At 40.4% G+C, this 16,085-nt stretch overlaps 1 protein-coding gene across 6 annotated transcripts in view; it reads left to right on the top strand.

Annotated features, from left to right (window-relative positions):
- The first annotated feature begins 103 nt into the window (after positions 1-103).
- Positions 104-16,085, top strand: part of RSPRY1 (ring finger and SPRY domain containing 1) — a 37,507-nt gene continuing 21,525 nt past the window's right edge. Inside the window, exons 1-4 of one of the 6 annotated variants that reach the window (XM_032230391.1) lie at positions 104-450; positions 1,118-1,228; positions 10,121-10,614; positions 14,663-14,715. In XM_032230391.1, the coding sequence (XP_032086282.1) occupies positions 10,268-10,614; positions 14,663-14,715 (400 nt within the window). In that variant the 5' untranslated portion in view covers positions 104-450; positions 1,118-1,228; positions 10,121-10,267. Of the gene's footprint in view, positions 662-1,117; positions 1,229-8,789; positions 8,847-10,120; positions 10,615-14,662; positions 14,716-16,085 lie in introns of those variants that run through there. The other 5 variants (XM_032230389.1, XM_032230392.1, XM_032230390.1 and 2 more) reach the window with 5 other exon arrangements.

Here is a 16,085-nt window from a genome sequence, read left to right as displayed (position 1 = left end):
AGGAAGGGGCGCGGCTCGGTTGCTTGGAGATGCGGCGCTGAGGGGTGGGCGTGGCCGCCCCGCCCCCTCCAGGGCGCGCGCTCCCTCGCGCTCCCTGGCTGGCTCGAGCGCAGGCGCGCGCTGAAGGCGGGCGCGCCGGGCCTTTCCGCCTGGCCGCTGCTGAGGAGAATCGATGGCGCGAAGAGACCGGAGGGCTGTTGCCGCTGCTGCTTCTTTCGCCGCTGCCGCCGCTTCGGCTTCGAAGCCCTGAGGCGAAGCCGGGTCTCTATCCTCGGACCCCCGGACGCCGGGCCTCGCCCTACCGGGGAGGAGCCCCCAAAGCGCCGCGCCGTCGAGTGTAAGGGGAGGAGGAACCCCCCTGCCTGAGGCGGCGTCTTCGTCTGGGCAGCCCTCCGGGGAGGCGAGGAGGCGTGCGCGGCTGCCCTCACGCGCGACGCCTTGGGAGGGAAGGTAATATTCTCCCCCCCCGCCCCCTGCCCCGTTCACACGACCGTGTCACCGCGGCGGGCTGCATTGTTCCTTGTAAGCCGCCTGGCTGCGCTTGCACACCCTTCCCAGAGGGTCTCCGCAGAGGAGGAAGAGGAGGACTCTCTGCAGGCTCGCTCCCGCCAACTCCCGGTACGGCATTTACACACGCAACACGCATTTACACGTGCAAAAGGTAGGTGTGTGTGTGTGTGTGTGTGTGTGTGTGTGTATGGGTGCGTTTGCCCGACCTCTGCCGTGCCCACAAATCCAGGCAGGGGAGGTTTGCAGGGTTGCATGTGGGGTGCAATTGGGGGGGGGGGTCTGTCTGTGTACGTCTGCATGGGTTTAAACCCCCCTGCCCGCCTTTGCAGCTGCAGCTACACGGGCAGATATACGTATAGCCGGTATGGATCTGAAACGCCTTTTTATTTTATTTTATCAGTTTGCCCCGTTCAGTGGAAAGAGGAGACCCGTTGATGCATAGCATAGAGGCTGCTTGTAATCCCAGTTTTCTAGGATTTTCATCTTGGTGTTGTTTTTTAATACTGCTTTGTGCTGTTTCCAATTGCCCTGAGTGATTTTTCTTTAAGGAGGTGGTGGTAGCTGTGTAAATAATTTAAATGCATTCATACATATTCATGTAATGCAGATTATCAAAGAAAGGAGAAGAAGAAAAAATTGGCAATTTTGCACAAAACAGCCATTCACAGGAAAAGGCTCTGGGCTCTGGTACTCTGGTTTGCCAAAATAAATATCCCTGGTAAGATTTTTAAAGTGCACTACGCCGGCTTAAATTTTATTAGGGTGATGTAGTTTTCTTTCTATTTTCGGGAATTGGTTCCGGGCATCTTTATTATTATTATTATTTTTAATAGGCTTTCCTCTTTATTGATTTGTTCTGCTTTGCCTCCCAATACTGTGGACATGACTAAATCTTCAGCCAATGCTATTTCTTCCTCACTTCCATTATATTCCTCTTCTCTACAATAACTTCCTTGCCTCTTGCCTTATTTTTTTTTGTCCTTTCATAAGTGGAACTAAAAAGAAAATACAACAGAGGCAATACAGATAGTCCGAGACTTAAGGCTGGCCACAGTGACTGTTTAAAGTTACAACAGATCCCAACCAGGATTCAAAATGTGTGTGTGTCCCCTCCAGTCACATGACTGCATTTTGTGTGAGGACTCAGCAGTCAGCCCCCATTTACAACCATTTGCAATGCTGCAGGGTCACATGACTCCAATTTATGCCGTTTTTGCTGAAAGCTATCAAAACTGGCATAAATCTCCATTTTCGCTACCTTTTAGATGCTAGAAAATAGCAACAAATGAGTTCACAATGGTGGCATTCACTTGAGAACCACCACAGAAAAGATAGTAAAAATTGGTCACAGTAAAATTGTTGGCTCGCCTTACAACTGAAACCGTGGACTCGGTTATGGTCGTAAGTCAAGGACTACCTGCATGCTATTCTTGTGGTCTGTACTCAATGCACAGTATAGTTCCATTGGCGGACTTGATAAGCATCATTGTTCACCATGAAGCCTGTGGCTAAGATGCCTCTGAACCAGTACCCAGTACAACCTTGAATGTGATCCCATCCTTATCTTGGGAAGGGGGAAATGCATTTATAAGAGTCAAAGTTTGGAAACTAGGAAAAACTGAAATGATGTGAAGAAAGTGATATTGTACTGAAAGAAGAGCCAGAGGGAAAAAAAGTTTCACTGGAGATAAACATATTTTGGGAAGAACTGTGAATGTTAATGCCAAAAAAATAAAAATGAACAAAAGTGGAATGGTTGAGGACGTCAGACTTTGCTCAATATTTTATTTTTATCATAAACTGGAGTTTCTCGGAGATTGGCAGCTATTTCCTCTTTCTTCTTAAGTCCAGAAATGCACAAAGCACATGTGCTGCTGATAAGTAAGGAAAGCGAGGTTGTTAAAAGCCCAAAGTACAAACTTGTGAAATAGCTGCCTCTGCGTGCTTCAGTGGTTAACAGTTTGTATTTTTCTAGTATTGTAGGCTTCCTCAGGATATAGATAATTCTGACCTATTTACATTACTGAGTCACTTTCAAAGCAGTAAAATGATCCATCTCTTGGGAGAGGATCTATTGTCTGTTGCTTCTTTTCTCCAGTTCCTGCCCTGGATTTACCTCTGTTCAAAATGGAGGAGTAAGCTCCACATAATGTTAAATTGCATATTCCAGATCTTTTCTTGAGTTATTTAAGCTGCATCCCTTCAAGAGTTATCTTTGAGGGCTATGTGATGTTAATGGTCGGAGCAAACAGTGGGTGAGGACATCTTTTTGGATACCTCTCTTTTTCTTTTCTTTTTTATAATTCCACCCCCTAGTAAAGAGAAGGGGCTTACCAAAAATTATTCACTTGCATAAGAAGTTTAAAGAAATTGTGGGTTTTCTGTGTAATCCTTTTAAAAGCTTATCTTTACTTCCTATATAATGATTTGTCTCTCTTCTGACTCTGCTGCTCTGATACTTTGGGGATCTCTAGGGATACGTAACTCTTTGGATCCCAAGCCAAGATGTTAGTACCTCAGAGAAGCTGTGTGTTTCCCTGGCTCCCAAGAAAACAAGCACTTGAGTTAAGGAAACACCAACAACATGCCCACATTTACTTGGAACACTTTTTTGGCTTCAGATATGAAATGCTGCACATTCCTAGATAGCTACTTTAATTGGTTTACTTAAGACTAGCAGAAGTGTCCTTCAAGGTTTTCTTGCAATTTTGTGCTTATCAGTTGGGCAGAAAAATGAAATAACCTGCAAATAAAATGGTTGTTTCTGCATGGTTACAGATCTTCTTGTGTTTGCAGAAAAACTGACAATAAATTAAAAGGATTTTTTAAAACATGAAAACTGTTAAAAAGGGGAAGTTACTGTGTAATAAATCCCAAAATGGAGGTTGCTACACTTATTTTGAAATCACACCACTTTAGTATCTAAACTCTTGAAACAGCCTGTTTTGAAATCAGAATATTTTGACCATTAAATGATTTGCATGCCTCTAAGTGAGATTGCTTTTTCTTCTGAATTTTTTAATTTTCCTAATCTAGAACTGGTTCTTCACATAGAATTGGTTCACACTGTTCACTTAGCCATTATGTAAATCCAAGGCAGAATTGACTAGGATCTCAGAATATTTCATAGAATTTAGCAGAATAGCAGAATTGAAAGGGACCTTGGGAGTTTTCTAGTCCCTGCTCAAGCAGGACATTTCAGCCTTTAGGTGCTTTGGAAAGTAGGTTGACCCCCTCTTTTTTGTGGTAACCCCTTAGATATTGGAGGACTGCTATCATATCACCCCTAGTCCTTTTCTTCGTTAGACTAGACCAGTGATAGTTAACCTTTTCAGCACCAAGTGCCAAAATTGGAATGTGCATGCGCGCCAGAGTGCCGGAAGACAGCAACTGGCAGAACCTGGAAGAGCAGCTGGCGATGGTGCACATGTCCACAGAGAGAGCTCTGTGTGCCACCTCTGGCACGCATGCCATAGGTTCGCCATCAGGGACTAGACATACCCAATTTCTGCAACCATTTTTCATATGTTTTAGTCTCCAGTCCCCCTGCTAAATATGCTAAACACAAACCAAAGAATTTACTTTATGATTTAGCATGAATGAAACTAAGTCATTGGAATTAACGTTTTCTGTTCAGGGTTGGCTAGCACTATGTCCTAAAATAAAGGATTGTTGCAGTAGAATGGGAAGGCAAAGAAAAAGGTGATATTTACTCTGCTCTAAAATGCAGATGCAAGAACGAAGCAGTGTCATAAGGCTCCATGCAAAGCGCTACTTCAATTTGAGGCTCCCATAATTTTCAAGTGGATTACAGGTGATCCTACTTGTGACCACAATTGACCCTAAAATTTCTGTTAAGTGAAGCATTTGTTAAGTGAGTTTGACCCATTTTACAATCTTCCTTGCCACAGTTGTTAAGTGAATCATTCTAGTTGTTAAATTAGTCAAAAGTATTGTTAAGTGAACCTGGCTTCCCCGTTGACTTTGCTTGTCAGAAGGTCACAAAGGGAGATCATGTGTCCCCGTAACATTGCAACCATCATAAATAAGCCAAGTGTCTGAATTTTGATCACATGACCAGGGGGATGCTGCAACAGTCGTAAGTGTGAAAACAGGTCATACGATTTTTTTTGTTTGTGCCATTTTAACTTCAAAAAGTCACTAAATGAACTTTTGTAAGTCAAGGATTTCCTATACTATTTTTCTGTGTTCTAACAACATACTTACTAGCCCTATACCTTCATTAACATTAATAAAACACAACTATCCAGTAGATTCCTTGGTAATGAGGGTGAACATTTGTGTATTCAAACACAAAAAATGACATTGGTGAGTAAAGAGATTGGGCTGTGAAGTTGAATGATTGGGAACTGGAAGCAATTTAGCCACCTGTATTCTTCAATTGGACCTTTGCTTCTTCCAATTTTACAGATGGCGCTGTTTGCTACTTTGAGAAGAGTGACATGTTATACGTAGTCTTGGCATGAAGAGAAGCAAAACAATCTTCTGCCTTTCAAGTTGGGTGTTCTGGGCTTTATTTTCATTTCATTTGAATGTGATGTGAGGTTTGCTGCTCAGAACGCTGAGACACATTTCTCCTGAAATTTTTATGGCATTCCAACCATTCTTCCCACACATAAGAAACTGGGCAGAGAACAGAGAATAGTTTAACTACTCAATGACAGCATGGAAACTGTGGAATTCTCCTGGATTGCTTTTTTGTGATAATAATTAATTGAGCTGCTTTTTTTGGATTGGAAAACTATCTTGAAATTCCCAGACTATTAGCTAAATTGGTAAATTGAAAAATACCCTACGAGAACATCATGACAATCTATTCCAAATACATGGCTGCTCTCAACAGGAGCTGAAGTTATAGAGAAGGAAAAGAAGTGATGTTGAGTAAATATATAGGGTATGGATTCAAATGAATATTCTTACAACTAAGATCTCGAATTAGTATTTTCTTATTTTTGATTTGGGTAAAATATGGCTGCTGTTCCATGTATATACATATCTGATTAAAGCCAATGTGTGTGGTTTAGCATATTTGCTAGACATGTACTGAAAAAAATTCTGGGACTTTGCAGTAGTAGTTGAAAGAAATAAAATGATTACAGACCTACAGCTTTTTTTCAATAGGCTTCAATAGCTGAGTGGTCTTGGTTCAGCGTGTAAAAGCTAGCGTATATATTTTTATTTTCCACTTTATGTATCATCCCTCAAAGAGTGATTCTTTGTATGTAAAATTTCATAGCCTGTGGAGCTGTGTAGTTTTTAATTACTAGAAGGAAAAGGGTGGGAATGCATCATTTTATCCCAGTCAGCATAGTATGATGAAGTAGGAGCCACGTAGTTCTGTGGCTGATGCATGCAACTGTTCAACAAAGCAAAATGTGTCTTTAAAACAAGAGTTCAAGAGGAAAAAACCAAAACTTTTTATGGGAGAATATAGGCTTTTGTTTGGAGCAATTTTATGGATAAAATTCATATCCATATTCTGGTGTGGAGTAAGTTATTGTTCAAAAGGCTGGTTCTTGGTCCTTCCAGCTCTTTGCAGATGTTGCATTACAGGAGACTATAAATTAATTAAGCCATGATCCATTTGTTTGGCTTCCTCTATGGTGTGAACCCCGCCAATTGTGGTCTGTTCAATAAACTAAAGTTAAGCAAACTTTTCACATTTGATAACAGTTGAATAACATTTTATTGACTTTAGCTGTGGTTCAAATATGCCTAGAAAACCAGTCACCCAGATGCTAAAAAATAGTACAGTTGTAGCTCAAAAAATCTTTTTTCCCAACTTATTTTCAAAAAAAATGTCGTATTCCCTTTATTTATCATGATGGAAACTAGAGTGAATGTGAATATAGTAATTTTGTGTTTTGTTTTGATGGTTCTTTGAAAGTGTTGGGTTCTCTTATGAACCTTGCTATCTGAGTGCTTAATGTAGCCTGTTCTTGAATATCTCACTATTTCAAGTTGAATTAGGACCAAGCCATTAGCAGAAATGTGTGTGTTGATATATTTATTTTGCACTTTGTCAAACTTCAAGCTTTGATTGTAGATGGCCTAATGGCCAGTATGATATGAACACAATTATTTATACGTACTTATTAATGTTCACCATTAATGGCCCATAAACCTGAAAAGCAGTTTTGAAATTAATGCCAAATGTCATCCAGACTTTAGGCTGTAGTATTCTTGCAGTTAAAATAACTTTATGATTAAAATAGAGATTCTGGAATGTTTTGTAACAACCAATGAATTTAACAAAAAGGGCAAACTTGTGGTAAGGAAATTGTTTTTTTTAATAGGAATTTACTGAATATGAACTTATTAAACAAATTTAATGTTAGAATATAAGGCAAATCTTGATGTGGTGAGATAAGGCATGTCTTCAGTAATTCATATTGGAAATTTTTAACATATACTGATATTTTGCAAGATACTTTTTCTGGGATCACAACAATGTTGCTAATAGCTTTTGTGGATTAGCTATCTGAAAGCTGAGTTTTCACATGTTGGCAATCAGTAAAGACACTGAAATAAGCTTGATGGTTGAAATATTCAAATTTGGTTTCTTGGCAATAATTTAGAGCGAGGGTTTTTTTTCTGCACTGTGGGTTACGGTGTAAAAATCTTAGAATCTCTGAAATAGTGATTATTTCATTACATGTTATAGAAACAAGTAGACTGGTACCATTTCTATCATTTTTTATCCTTTGGATTTCTTGTGAAAGAGTCTACATCAGCTTTGAAAATATTTTAGTGATTTAAAACATTGTTTTAAATCACAAAAATAGGAAATACATATTGTGTGAGTACATTGTCCAACAAATTAAATAAACAAACAAACTTATTGCATAAAGGATGGCATTTGCATGCTTATGTTCATTAAGCTAGCTCATAGGAAGTATGGTGTGCAGTTTTTATTCTGATAATAAAAAGTACTAGATATCAAAAGATCCTGAAACATATTCACAGTTTTGTGTCTGGGTCGCTCAAAAAACAGAATTCTTGCTCCAAGAATTTATATCTGATGCAGTTGGTTGGAAAATGTTGCTAAAATACATATGGCAAGTAAGATATAACACCTGAAAGCAACTTGGTAGTTTTAAAGTTCTTGTGGTTCTTTGCAAGTCTCATTTCATAAATATTTAGTACTGCCAACCATTGTTGTTGAACGTGAAGTCCTGGGTGCTGCCTGAGCCAGGTGGTTTTCTTGCAGACTTTTTTTAACCAGACTAGGTAATATCTTCAGTAGAGTAAAGCAGGGGTCTCCAACCTTGGCAACTTTAAGACCTGTGGACTTCAGCTGGCGAGGAATTCTGGGAGTTGAAAGTTGCCAGGGTTGGAGACCCCTGGAATAAAGAAAAGTATTTGTAGCTCAGGGTTGAAATTAGTAACTGATGATGCTTAATTTGGGTAATGAAACGTCTGCAAGAAAACCACCAAGCTCAGAGAATATCTTCAGTGCTAGAAAATGTTACCTATTCTGGTACTGAAACCTCTGCAAACAAACCCCCAAGCTCTGAAAGCACCAAGGAATCCACAGTTCAACTCTGAGCTTCCATTGATACCATTGTTATTACATGCATGGTGATTATCTCTAGAAAGTCTTCTAAAGTCTCTGTGGTTTGCTGATTTTGGTCCTGTAACAAGCAACCTACTGGTGATATTTCACATACTTCATTGGCACGCTCATAAAATCCTTTTTAAAAGGGCCTGACTTCTGTAGGTATATTTCCAGGATAGAAAGTTTCCCTAAGATGCATCCTTCTAAGTCTGTCCCAACCTTTGAATGGTAAAAAAAAAGAACTGAGCTGGAAAAGAAAATACTGTGGTCCATCAGCTTCTGGCAGCAGACTGGATGCTAATACTGGTTTGGCTTAACCTTTATATACAGTATGTAGCTGTTAATGTGTGTTTAATACATACACTGTCACAAGAGAGATGAAAGCAGCTGTTGAGGAAGGATTTGTAAAAGAAAGACAATAATGAAAAGAAAATAGATATGAAAACTTGTAGCACAATCATGGTCGTGTTAATTTGGTAGTGGAACACTTTTTACTTCAGCTGCTGTATTGCCCTATGCTTTTGCATAGTTTTTAATTATTGTTAGTCAGCCAAAGGCATTGAACCAAGTGGCCATATACATTGTATAAATAGAGTGGCATTTTAATTACCACAAAATTTTGTTTTGTTTTTACAATTTATATAGAGCTGCAATTTCAAGAAATTGGCAAACAGAAGAGAAATGTGTTACCTTTCGTTAGTACAGAGACCTCATTGCCTTGGAAGATTCCTAAAATTCTACTTAAATCTATTTAAAAGTATGCCTTTACTTGTGATTTCTAAGTGAATTGCTTGACATAAAGTTTTTTTGTGGTGCCTTTTATGTTTGCATTGTCTCATTTGGTAGACAGTCTGTCTAACAGGTTGCCTTATATTGGAATGACTTGGGGTGATTGATGGATATATTCCTCTTTAGGAGTCTGGAAAAAAACATGTCTGACAGTTAACTGAAGGAGTTTCTAAGATCATTGGCTTCCATATAATTTTTCTGGATATAGATAAATACTATAAGACTATGTGTGGTTCTCTTGCATCGTTTTCAAGAAGTATGCACAGCCCCCCCCCCCCCCCGGCCTCCAAGTCATGGGTAGAGAAACTCCCAAGCTACTGTATTTTTCGGACTATAAGACGCACTGGAATATACGACGCACCAAGATTTTGAAGAGGTAAATTTAAAAATAAAAGTTTTCGTTCTCCCCAGCTCCCAGGAGCATTCTGCAGGCCTCCCAAACCCTCTGTACGCCCCATTTTTTGTAAAAAATGGAGCATGCAGAGAGTTTGGGAGGCCTGCAAAATGATCCTGGGGACTGGGGAGGGTAAAAACAAGCAAAAATGGCCCATTTTTTGCTAGTTTTTGCCCTCCCCAGGACCACTTTGCAGGCCTCCCAAACCCTTTGCGCATCCATTTTTGCAAAAAACAGGATTCGCGGGTGTGGGGTTTCAGGAGGCCAAAAATGCTGTATTCAGTGTATAAGACGTACCCAGATTTTCACGCTCTTTTTTGGGGGGGGGAGGTGCATCTTATACTCCGAAAAATAGGATATGTGGCCTCAGTTGCTCCTCCTGTCATCTGTTGAACTGGCTGGTGCTCCCTTTGTCTTTTCTTGGAACCAATCAATCTATTCTTGATAGGCAGCGAAAGAAGACAAAGGCTGGAAATTTACTTCTTGCAAAGAACACAAAGCTTTCTAATATGGGGAGATGCTACAGAGAAAAAAAGAAAATTGTGGCCGCTGTAGCTTATTGTCCTTGAGGTAGCTCTGAATAACAAAGGGTCTGAACTTAAGACAGATAATAAGAAATAGCATGTTGGTGACTTTAGCAAATTTTGGGATAAGCAGGCAAAGTTTGCAGGTGGGACAGATTCCAGACTTTCTATTTTCTGCTAAAGGTAACTGGCAAGTTTAAGCCATAATGACATGCTGTTGTTAAAAAACCTATGATTTGAATATGGAAGTGTGGGGGGCTTGTTGGCTTTGTTATAATTTAAATCCAGATTGATTTTGGGTGTTCTTTGTTTTTTTTTTTGCAGGCCTCTTTTGGATAACCAATGAGTATCACCAGTGATGATGTCAGAAAGTAAACCAACCATTTCCTGCCTGTTCCAGTTTTTACAAACTTGTATGATGCAAAGGCTACAATTCAACATCCCAAAAACATTGATTTTAAAACTGTCTAGATGATTGTTGTTGCTTTGGTTGTGCTCTATGCAAGCAGAAACCTTTTGCAAGGTTTACGGCTGACCTTTGAACAGCATATTCTCTGTTTGCTACAAACCTTGGGAGTTAGCAGCATGGGCAATTCCTGTGTTTGCCGAGAAGACAGCAGTGCAGAAGAGAATGCAGAATCCAGGAATCACCAGGCAGAGAACAGCAGAATGCCTGTACCTGAAACAAGGAGCCATCAGAGGGATCCAGTACGGCCCCCCCGGAGGGGGAGGGGACCACATGAACCCAGAAGGAAAAAACATAATGTTGATGTGTTAGTACTTGACACGCTGGCAGTAATTCGGACATTAGTAGACAAGTAAGTATCCAGAGAGCAATGAGGCAATGAATGAACCTGGTTGCTACAGATTCTACAATTGCTTTCTGGAGCCATCAGAGTGCTGAAGCTCTAGGCCTAATGGGGATAAAAATGGGTGTGTTTTGTGGCTTCCTTAAGAAACATTTTCAGGATGCTGAATCATTAGATGATAACATTGGAAAGTACCTATTAAGAAGGTAGTTTTAGAGAGAGATTCTTATCTGAGCCCTGTCTCTAGTGTAGAGGATAGCAGATTTGTAATTTCTGCTAACTTTTCAAGAAAAAAATGAATGGATTAGATACTAAATCAGCCACTTTTGATCATGCTGGTTGGAGAATTTGGAAACCATAGTTCAATGGTGTAAGGAAGATATTTATGTTTCTTTTGGTTTAGTCTTAGTTTTAACACTACCTGGGTTATAACTTTTGTTTTAGATTTGTAACCCAACACACCCTAGTTCTTCTTTATAGTCTTTCATCAGTCAAGAGTGACATAATCGAATTAAGAAAAACAATATAAAAGTTGTTAATAGGCATTAATCACATGCATAAGTTGCAGTGAAAGAGGCTAAAGCTGGTTCCACAATCTTTGAAAGCGCACCCATTTTTGACAGAGGAAAGAATGTGTGTTACTAATACTTGTAAGTGCTCCATGAGATCATTGCTGATGAAGGATTTCCATAGACCACTTTTTCAGGATGTTGATAGTGAATCACTAGATGAAAACATTGGAAAATGCCTGCTTAGAAGACAGTTTTGGGAGAAACCTTTATCTGACTCCTGTCTCTGGAATTTGAGATCATTGCATTTATTGCCAAAAAAGGTATAGGGTGTGTATGTATCCAGTCACCAAAGTCAAGCTTAACAAAGAAAACTTCATTTAACCACAGAGGTGTAGAGTCTCTACTGCATCCCTGGTTTGCACTGGTTTCGAGATGATGTAATAGATATGTTATAAAAAAAGAAGTGATGGAGGAGGACGGGTGCAATGCAGTTTGGGCTTTTAAAAGAAGACTAGATAATGGAAGATTGGTTTTTGAGTGTCTCTTATCATGAATACATGGTTATCACAAAGATTAGAATCCTACACACCAAATACTAGAAATTTAGAAAAAGGAGCAAGATACGGCTATTGTTTCCCTGAATTTTTGTTGGCATTTAATTTAATAGGAAAAATACTAAATGAGTACATGAGTACAACATACGACCACAATATTTATGTTTCTAAGTAAAAAATTTGTTAGGTGAGTTTTTCCCCTTTTGCGACTTTTCTTGCCACATTTGTTATGTGAATCACTGCAGTTATTGTTAGTAATAGTTATTACGTGAATCTGGTTTCCCCATTGATTTTGCTCATCAGAAGATCACAAAAGGGGATCACACGACCCTAGGATACTACAACCATCATAAATATGAGTTAGTTGCCAATTATCAAAATTTTGATCATGTAACCATGGAGATGTTGTAATGGTAATACGTGTGGGAAATGATCATAAGTCATTTTTTTCAATCCTGTTGTAACTTTGAATGGTCAAAGTGTTACAAACTGTTGTAAGTCGAGGACTACCTGTAGTTGTTAAGATATTGGATCAGCTTCAGCTTCGATTCCACCTCAGCTGTTGAAACTCAGTGGTTTACTGGTCAGTGCCCATCCAACTCATAGTTTACTTGTAATGGTGAAAGTAGAAGGGATGCTTTGCAGGTTACTTGGGATTCTGGCAGAATGAAAAAGGTGATTTTCAACAAAGAATTGAACATGTGTCACTTATTACAGGTAATCTTCCGGGCAACAGCCACTTGTTCAGGTACAGCGTGAAGTTACAACAGGGCTGAACTAAGGGAATTATGACCAGTCCTCAAACTTTCAGCCTTGGCTGAATCCTGTGATGAGGATTGGGATACCAGCTTGTGGTAATTCAGAGAGAGGTAGCATCCCCTGATCACGTACCTGCCATTCACCACCTTCCCTGCTGACTTCTCACAAGCGGAGTCATTGGGGAAGCTAGAAAAAGGTTGCTCTGTGTGTGTGTGTGTGTGTGTGTGTGTGTCCCCTTGTCGCTTTTTCTCCCAAGCATGGCTTGCAGGAGAATTCTGGGAGTTGAAGTCTACAAGTCTTAAAGTTGCCAAGGTTGGACACTCCTGTTCTAGGATACTTTTGCTGCTGTCAAAAGCTCCCATAATTCTTTAGATGGTTATTCTTTATCAGCCATTCTGTACCTCTTGTGTCTTTTCTGACAAGGAATGAAGCACCCTGGGCATGTTTGGAAGGCATGCAATATTGTAACTTCAGTGAAGCAAAGATGATCATGCTGGCTGTTACTAGTACGAGGATGTAAAACAGCAATGCAATCCCTGCCTATTCTCCTTTTGAGTTCTATAATTAAAGACAGGCAGACTATCAATGTCATACCAGACTTTGGCTTCCATTGAATTTCGCTGGTACTCTTTACGAAGTCCCTTCATTGGCTAATTAGTTCTGTTCCTTTTTCCATCGGTCTTTTGTTGGGGGAAAAGAGACTTGTTTTTCACAAAATTGTACTAAACCATCGTTGCTATTTTTTTTGGCACATCCTTGGATAAACAGCTTGCAATAGTTATTCTGGTCTCTGCAGCAGTAGCTTGAATGACAATTTATTTCACTTGGCTCCAGTTATCCTTCCATGGAATTCAGGTGTCCAGAAGGTTACCCACTTTTATCTCCCCCCCCCCCCAAATAATCCTATCACGTTAGCTGTGCTAAAAACTGGCAGTTGAGCTGTATTGTCTGTCTGGGGTCCTGCACTTACGTTATTTTGTAAGCTAGTAGTAGTAAATGTCCTCCATTGTAGGAGAGAGACTAGCACCGTGATGGCGAACCTATGGCACACATGCCACAGGTGGCACGTGGAGCCATTTCTGAGGGCACGCAAGGCGTTGCCCTGTCAACTCCAGTGCACTGGCCAGCTGACTTCGGCCTTGATTTTTGGCCATTTTTCATCCTCCGGAGGCTTCAGCAAACTGAAAGTCCATTCCTGAACTTCCAGTTTGTGCGTTGGGCCATTTTTCACCTTCAGGAGGCTTCCCTGAAGTTTCCAGAGCGTGAAAAACGGCCCAACGTGCAAACCGGAAGTCGGAAAACAGGCCATTTCCGGCCTCCGGGTGGGCGGGCTGGGCCGTTTTCACCCTCCCCAGGCTACTAGAAAGCCTATGGAGCCTGGAGAGCGTGAAATACAGACCTATCAAGCCTACCAGAAATCGGAAACGGGCTGTTTTTGGCCTCCAGAGGGGCTCCGAGGGAGCGGGGAGGCCAATTTCACCCTCCCCAGGCTCCAAGAAAGCCAGGGGGGGCACACATGCATGCACAGGGGTCACAGCGTGGGGGGCATTAAATTATGGGGATGGGTATGCTCATGAGTGCGTGCGTTTGGCACCCGAGGCGAAAAAGATTCGCTATCACTGGACTAGCAGAATGATTGTAAGGATAAAAGGCAAGATATAACTGCTGGTTTAAGCTCCTTGAAGAAAGGATGATCTAAGAATTAGTTGGATAGTTGAACAGAGTAGAGTGTGAGCATTCTACAGATTAGATACAGAACTTTGTCATAATTAGGATTATAGGTAGTCCTTGATTTACAGTCCTTCATTGAGTAACCGTTCAAAATTACACCAGCACAGAAAAAGAGATATAACCATTTTTCACATTTATGACCACTGCAACGTCCCTGTGGTCATGTGATCAAAATTTAGACGCTTGGCAATTGACTCATATTTATGACGGTCGCAGTGTCCCCTTTTGCAACCTTCTGACAGAGTCCACAGGGAAGCCGGATTTCCTTAACAATTGTCTTGTTAGTTTAAGAACTGTGGTGATTCACTTAACAATGGTAAGAATGCTTGTAAATTGGGGCAAAACTGACTTAACAACTGTCTTGCTTAGCAATTTGGGGGTGAATTGTGGTTATAAGTTGAGGACTACCTGTACTGTTTTTCATTCAATGTGGGCAGGTAGAAATGTACAAACTCGGTAATAATTAACAAGGATTTTCCTTATTTTTTTTTTTCCTTTTAGTGATCAGGAACCTCCTTATTCGATGATGACCTTGCATGAAATGGCAGAAACAGGTATTTCCTTTCCATCGGGTGGCACTTCAATTGTTCTTTGTTGAAATAAACTCTCCACTCAGAAAAGAAGTACAGAATTGCAATGTGTGTTTATTATGTGAGGTTGAGCAATCATTTAAATGATATCTCTGCCTGACAGCCAGCTTGGTAAAATAAAATGACTTTCTTTGATCATTATAAATGTACCTGTTTAATCTGGCTAAATTTATTAATTATGCTATTGGAAAAATCAGCCTGCCGGCTGACTTATTTCATTTCTACTGCCATTGAGTAATTCATCTTAGAATCACCAAAGGAACAGCTACCTACGTTTCACCTAAATGGAAAAGAAAATTGTAATTAAAAACCAAGAAGGTTTGCCGGAGCAAGGAAGACCTCCCGTGTGTACGGATACCTCTACATTTCCCCCAAGCTGCTGTGCGTATTAAGTATTTGATTGCTTGGCACAGTTACAAAAAGTCTTAATTATTCTATTCTGGAGCTCCAAGATCAGTTGGAGAAACTGGAAGCTGCTCGTAAAATTCTGCAGTTAGATAGCATATCTTCTGGGAAACAGTGTCACATATTTACATAGACCCACACTTTGATGCAGGTAGTCCTTGACTTAGCAACCACAATGAAGCCTCTCGTGGTCATAATTCGTGATAGATGAAGCGGGCAGTCAGGTGACCAGCCCAATTTTATGACCATTTTTGCAGCAGTTGTTAAGCGAATGCCATAGTCATTAAATGAACCCATTGCTCGGTAGAGGGGTGTTTTTGCCAAAAACAAAAAACCGGGAAGTGCTGTTTTGGGAAAAACTAGAAATGGTCATGTGACCACAGGACACTGCAGGTGGCTGTAAATGCAGGGCACTTGTGTGAGTGTGGGGCGGGGGGGGGGGAACTTCAGAAGCAGGTCATAAATACCTTTTGGGGGGATATATTGGCACCTCAGTCACTAAGAGACTGGTGTAAGTCGAGGCCTACCTACTACCTACCTCTGCTTTCTTTACCCAATGCTGTTGTGATCTCCTGTTATTGCATGTAACCATTCTAAATTTAAGCTGTTCTTATTGTGCTGAAAACAAAAAAAGCAGTTTAAGTCAGGGCAGTCTTCATTATTTCTTGATCCTGCTGTGCAAAAAACTCCATCATATTTTTTTTTCTTCCCTTCCCTTTTTCCTTTCAGAAGGAACTAGGAGATGGGACCAGATGACTAAAGTGATTACAGCAATTCTTACAGCATATGAGAATTCAAAGTTCCCTTTTATGACTAGCAATTCATTATGACTCAATTTTCTGTACATATTGTGGAAAGTATGATGGACTCTCTCTAATTTGCTGGAGAAAGAAAGTCTGAGTATTGACTATTGCAGTGTTTTTCAACCA

Source organism: Thamnophis elegans, chromosome 14, assembly GCF_009769535.1.
Source record: "Thamnophis elegans isolate rThaEle1 chromosome 14, rThaEle1.pri, whole genome shotgun sequence".
NCBI lineage: Eukaryota > Metazoa > Chordata > Lepidosauria > Squamata > Colubridae > Thamnophis > Thamnophis elegans.
This window is presented reverse-complemented; position numbering and strand designations above follow the sequence as displayed.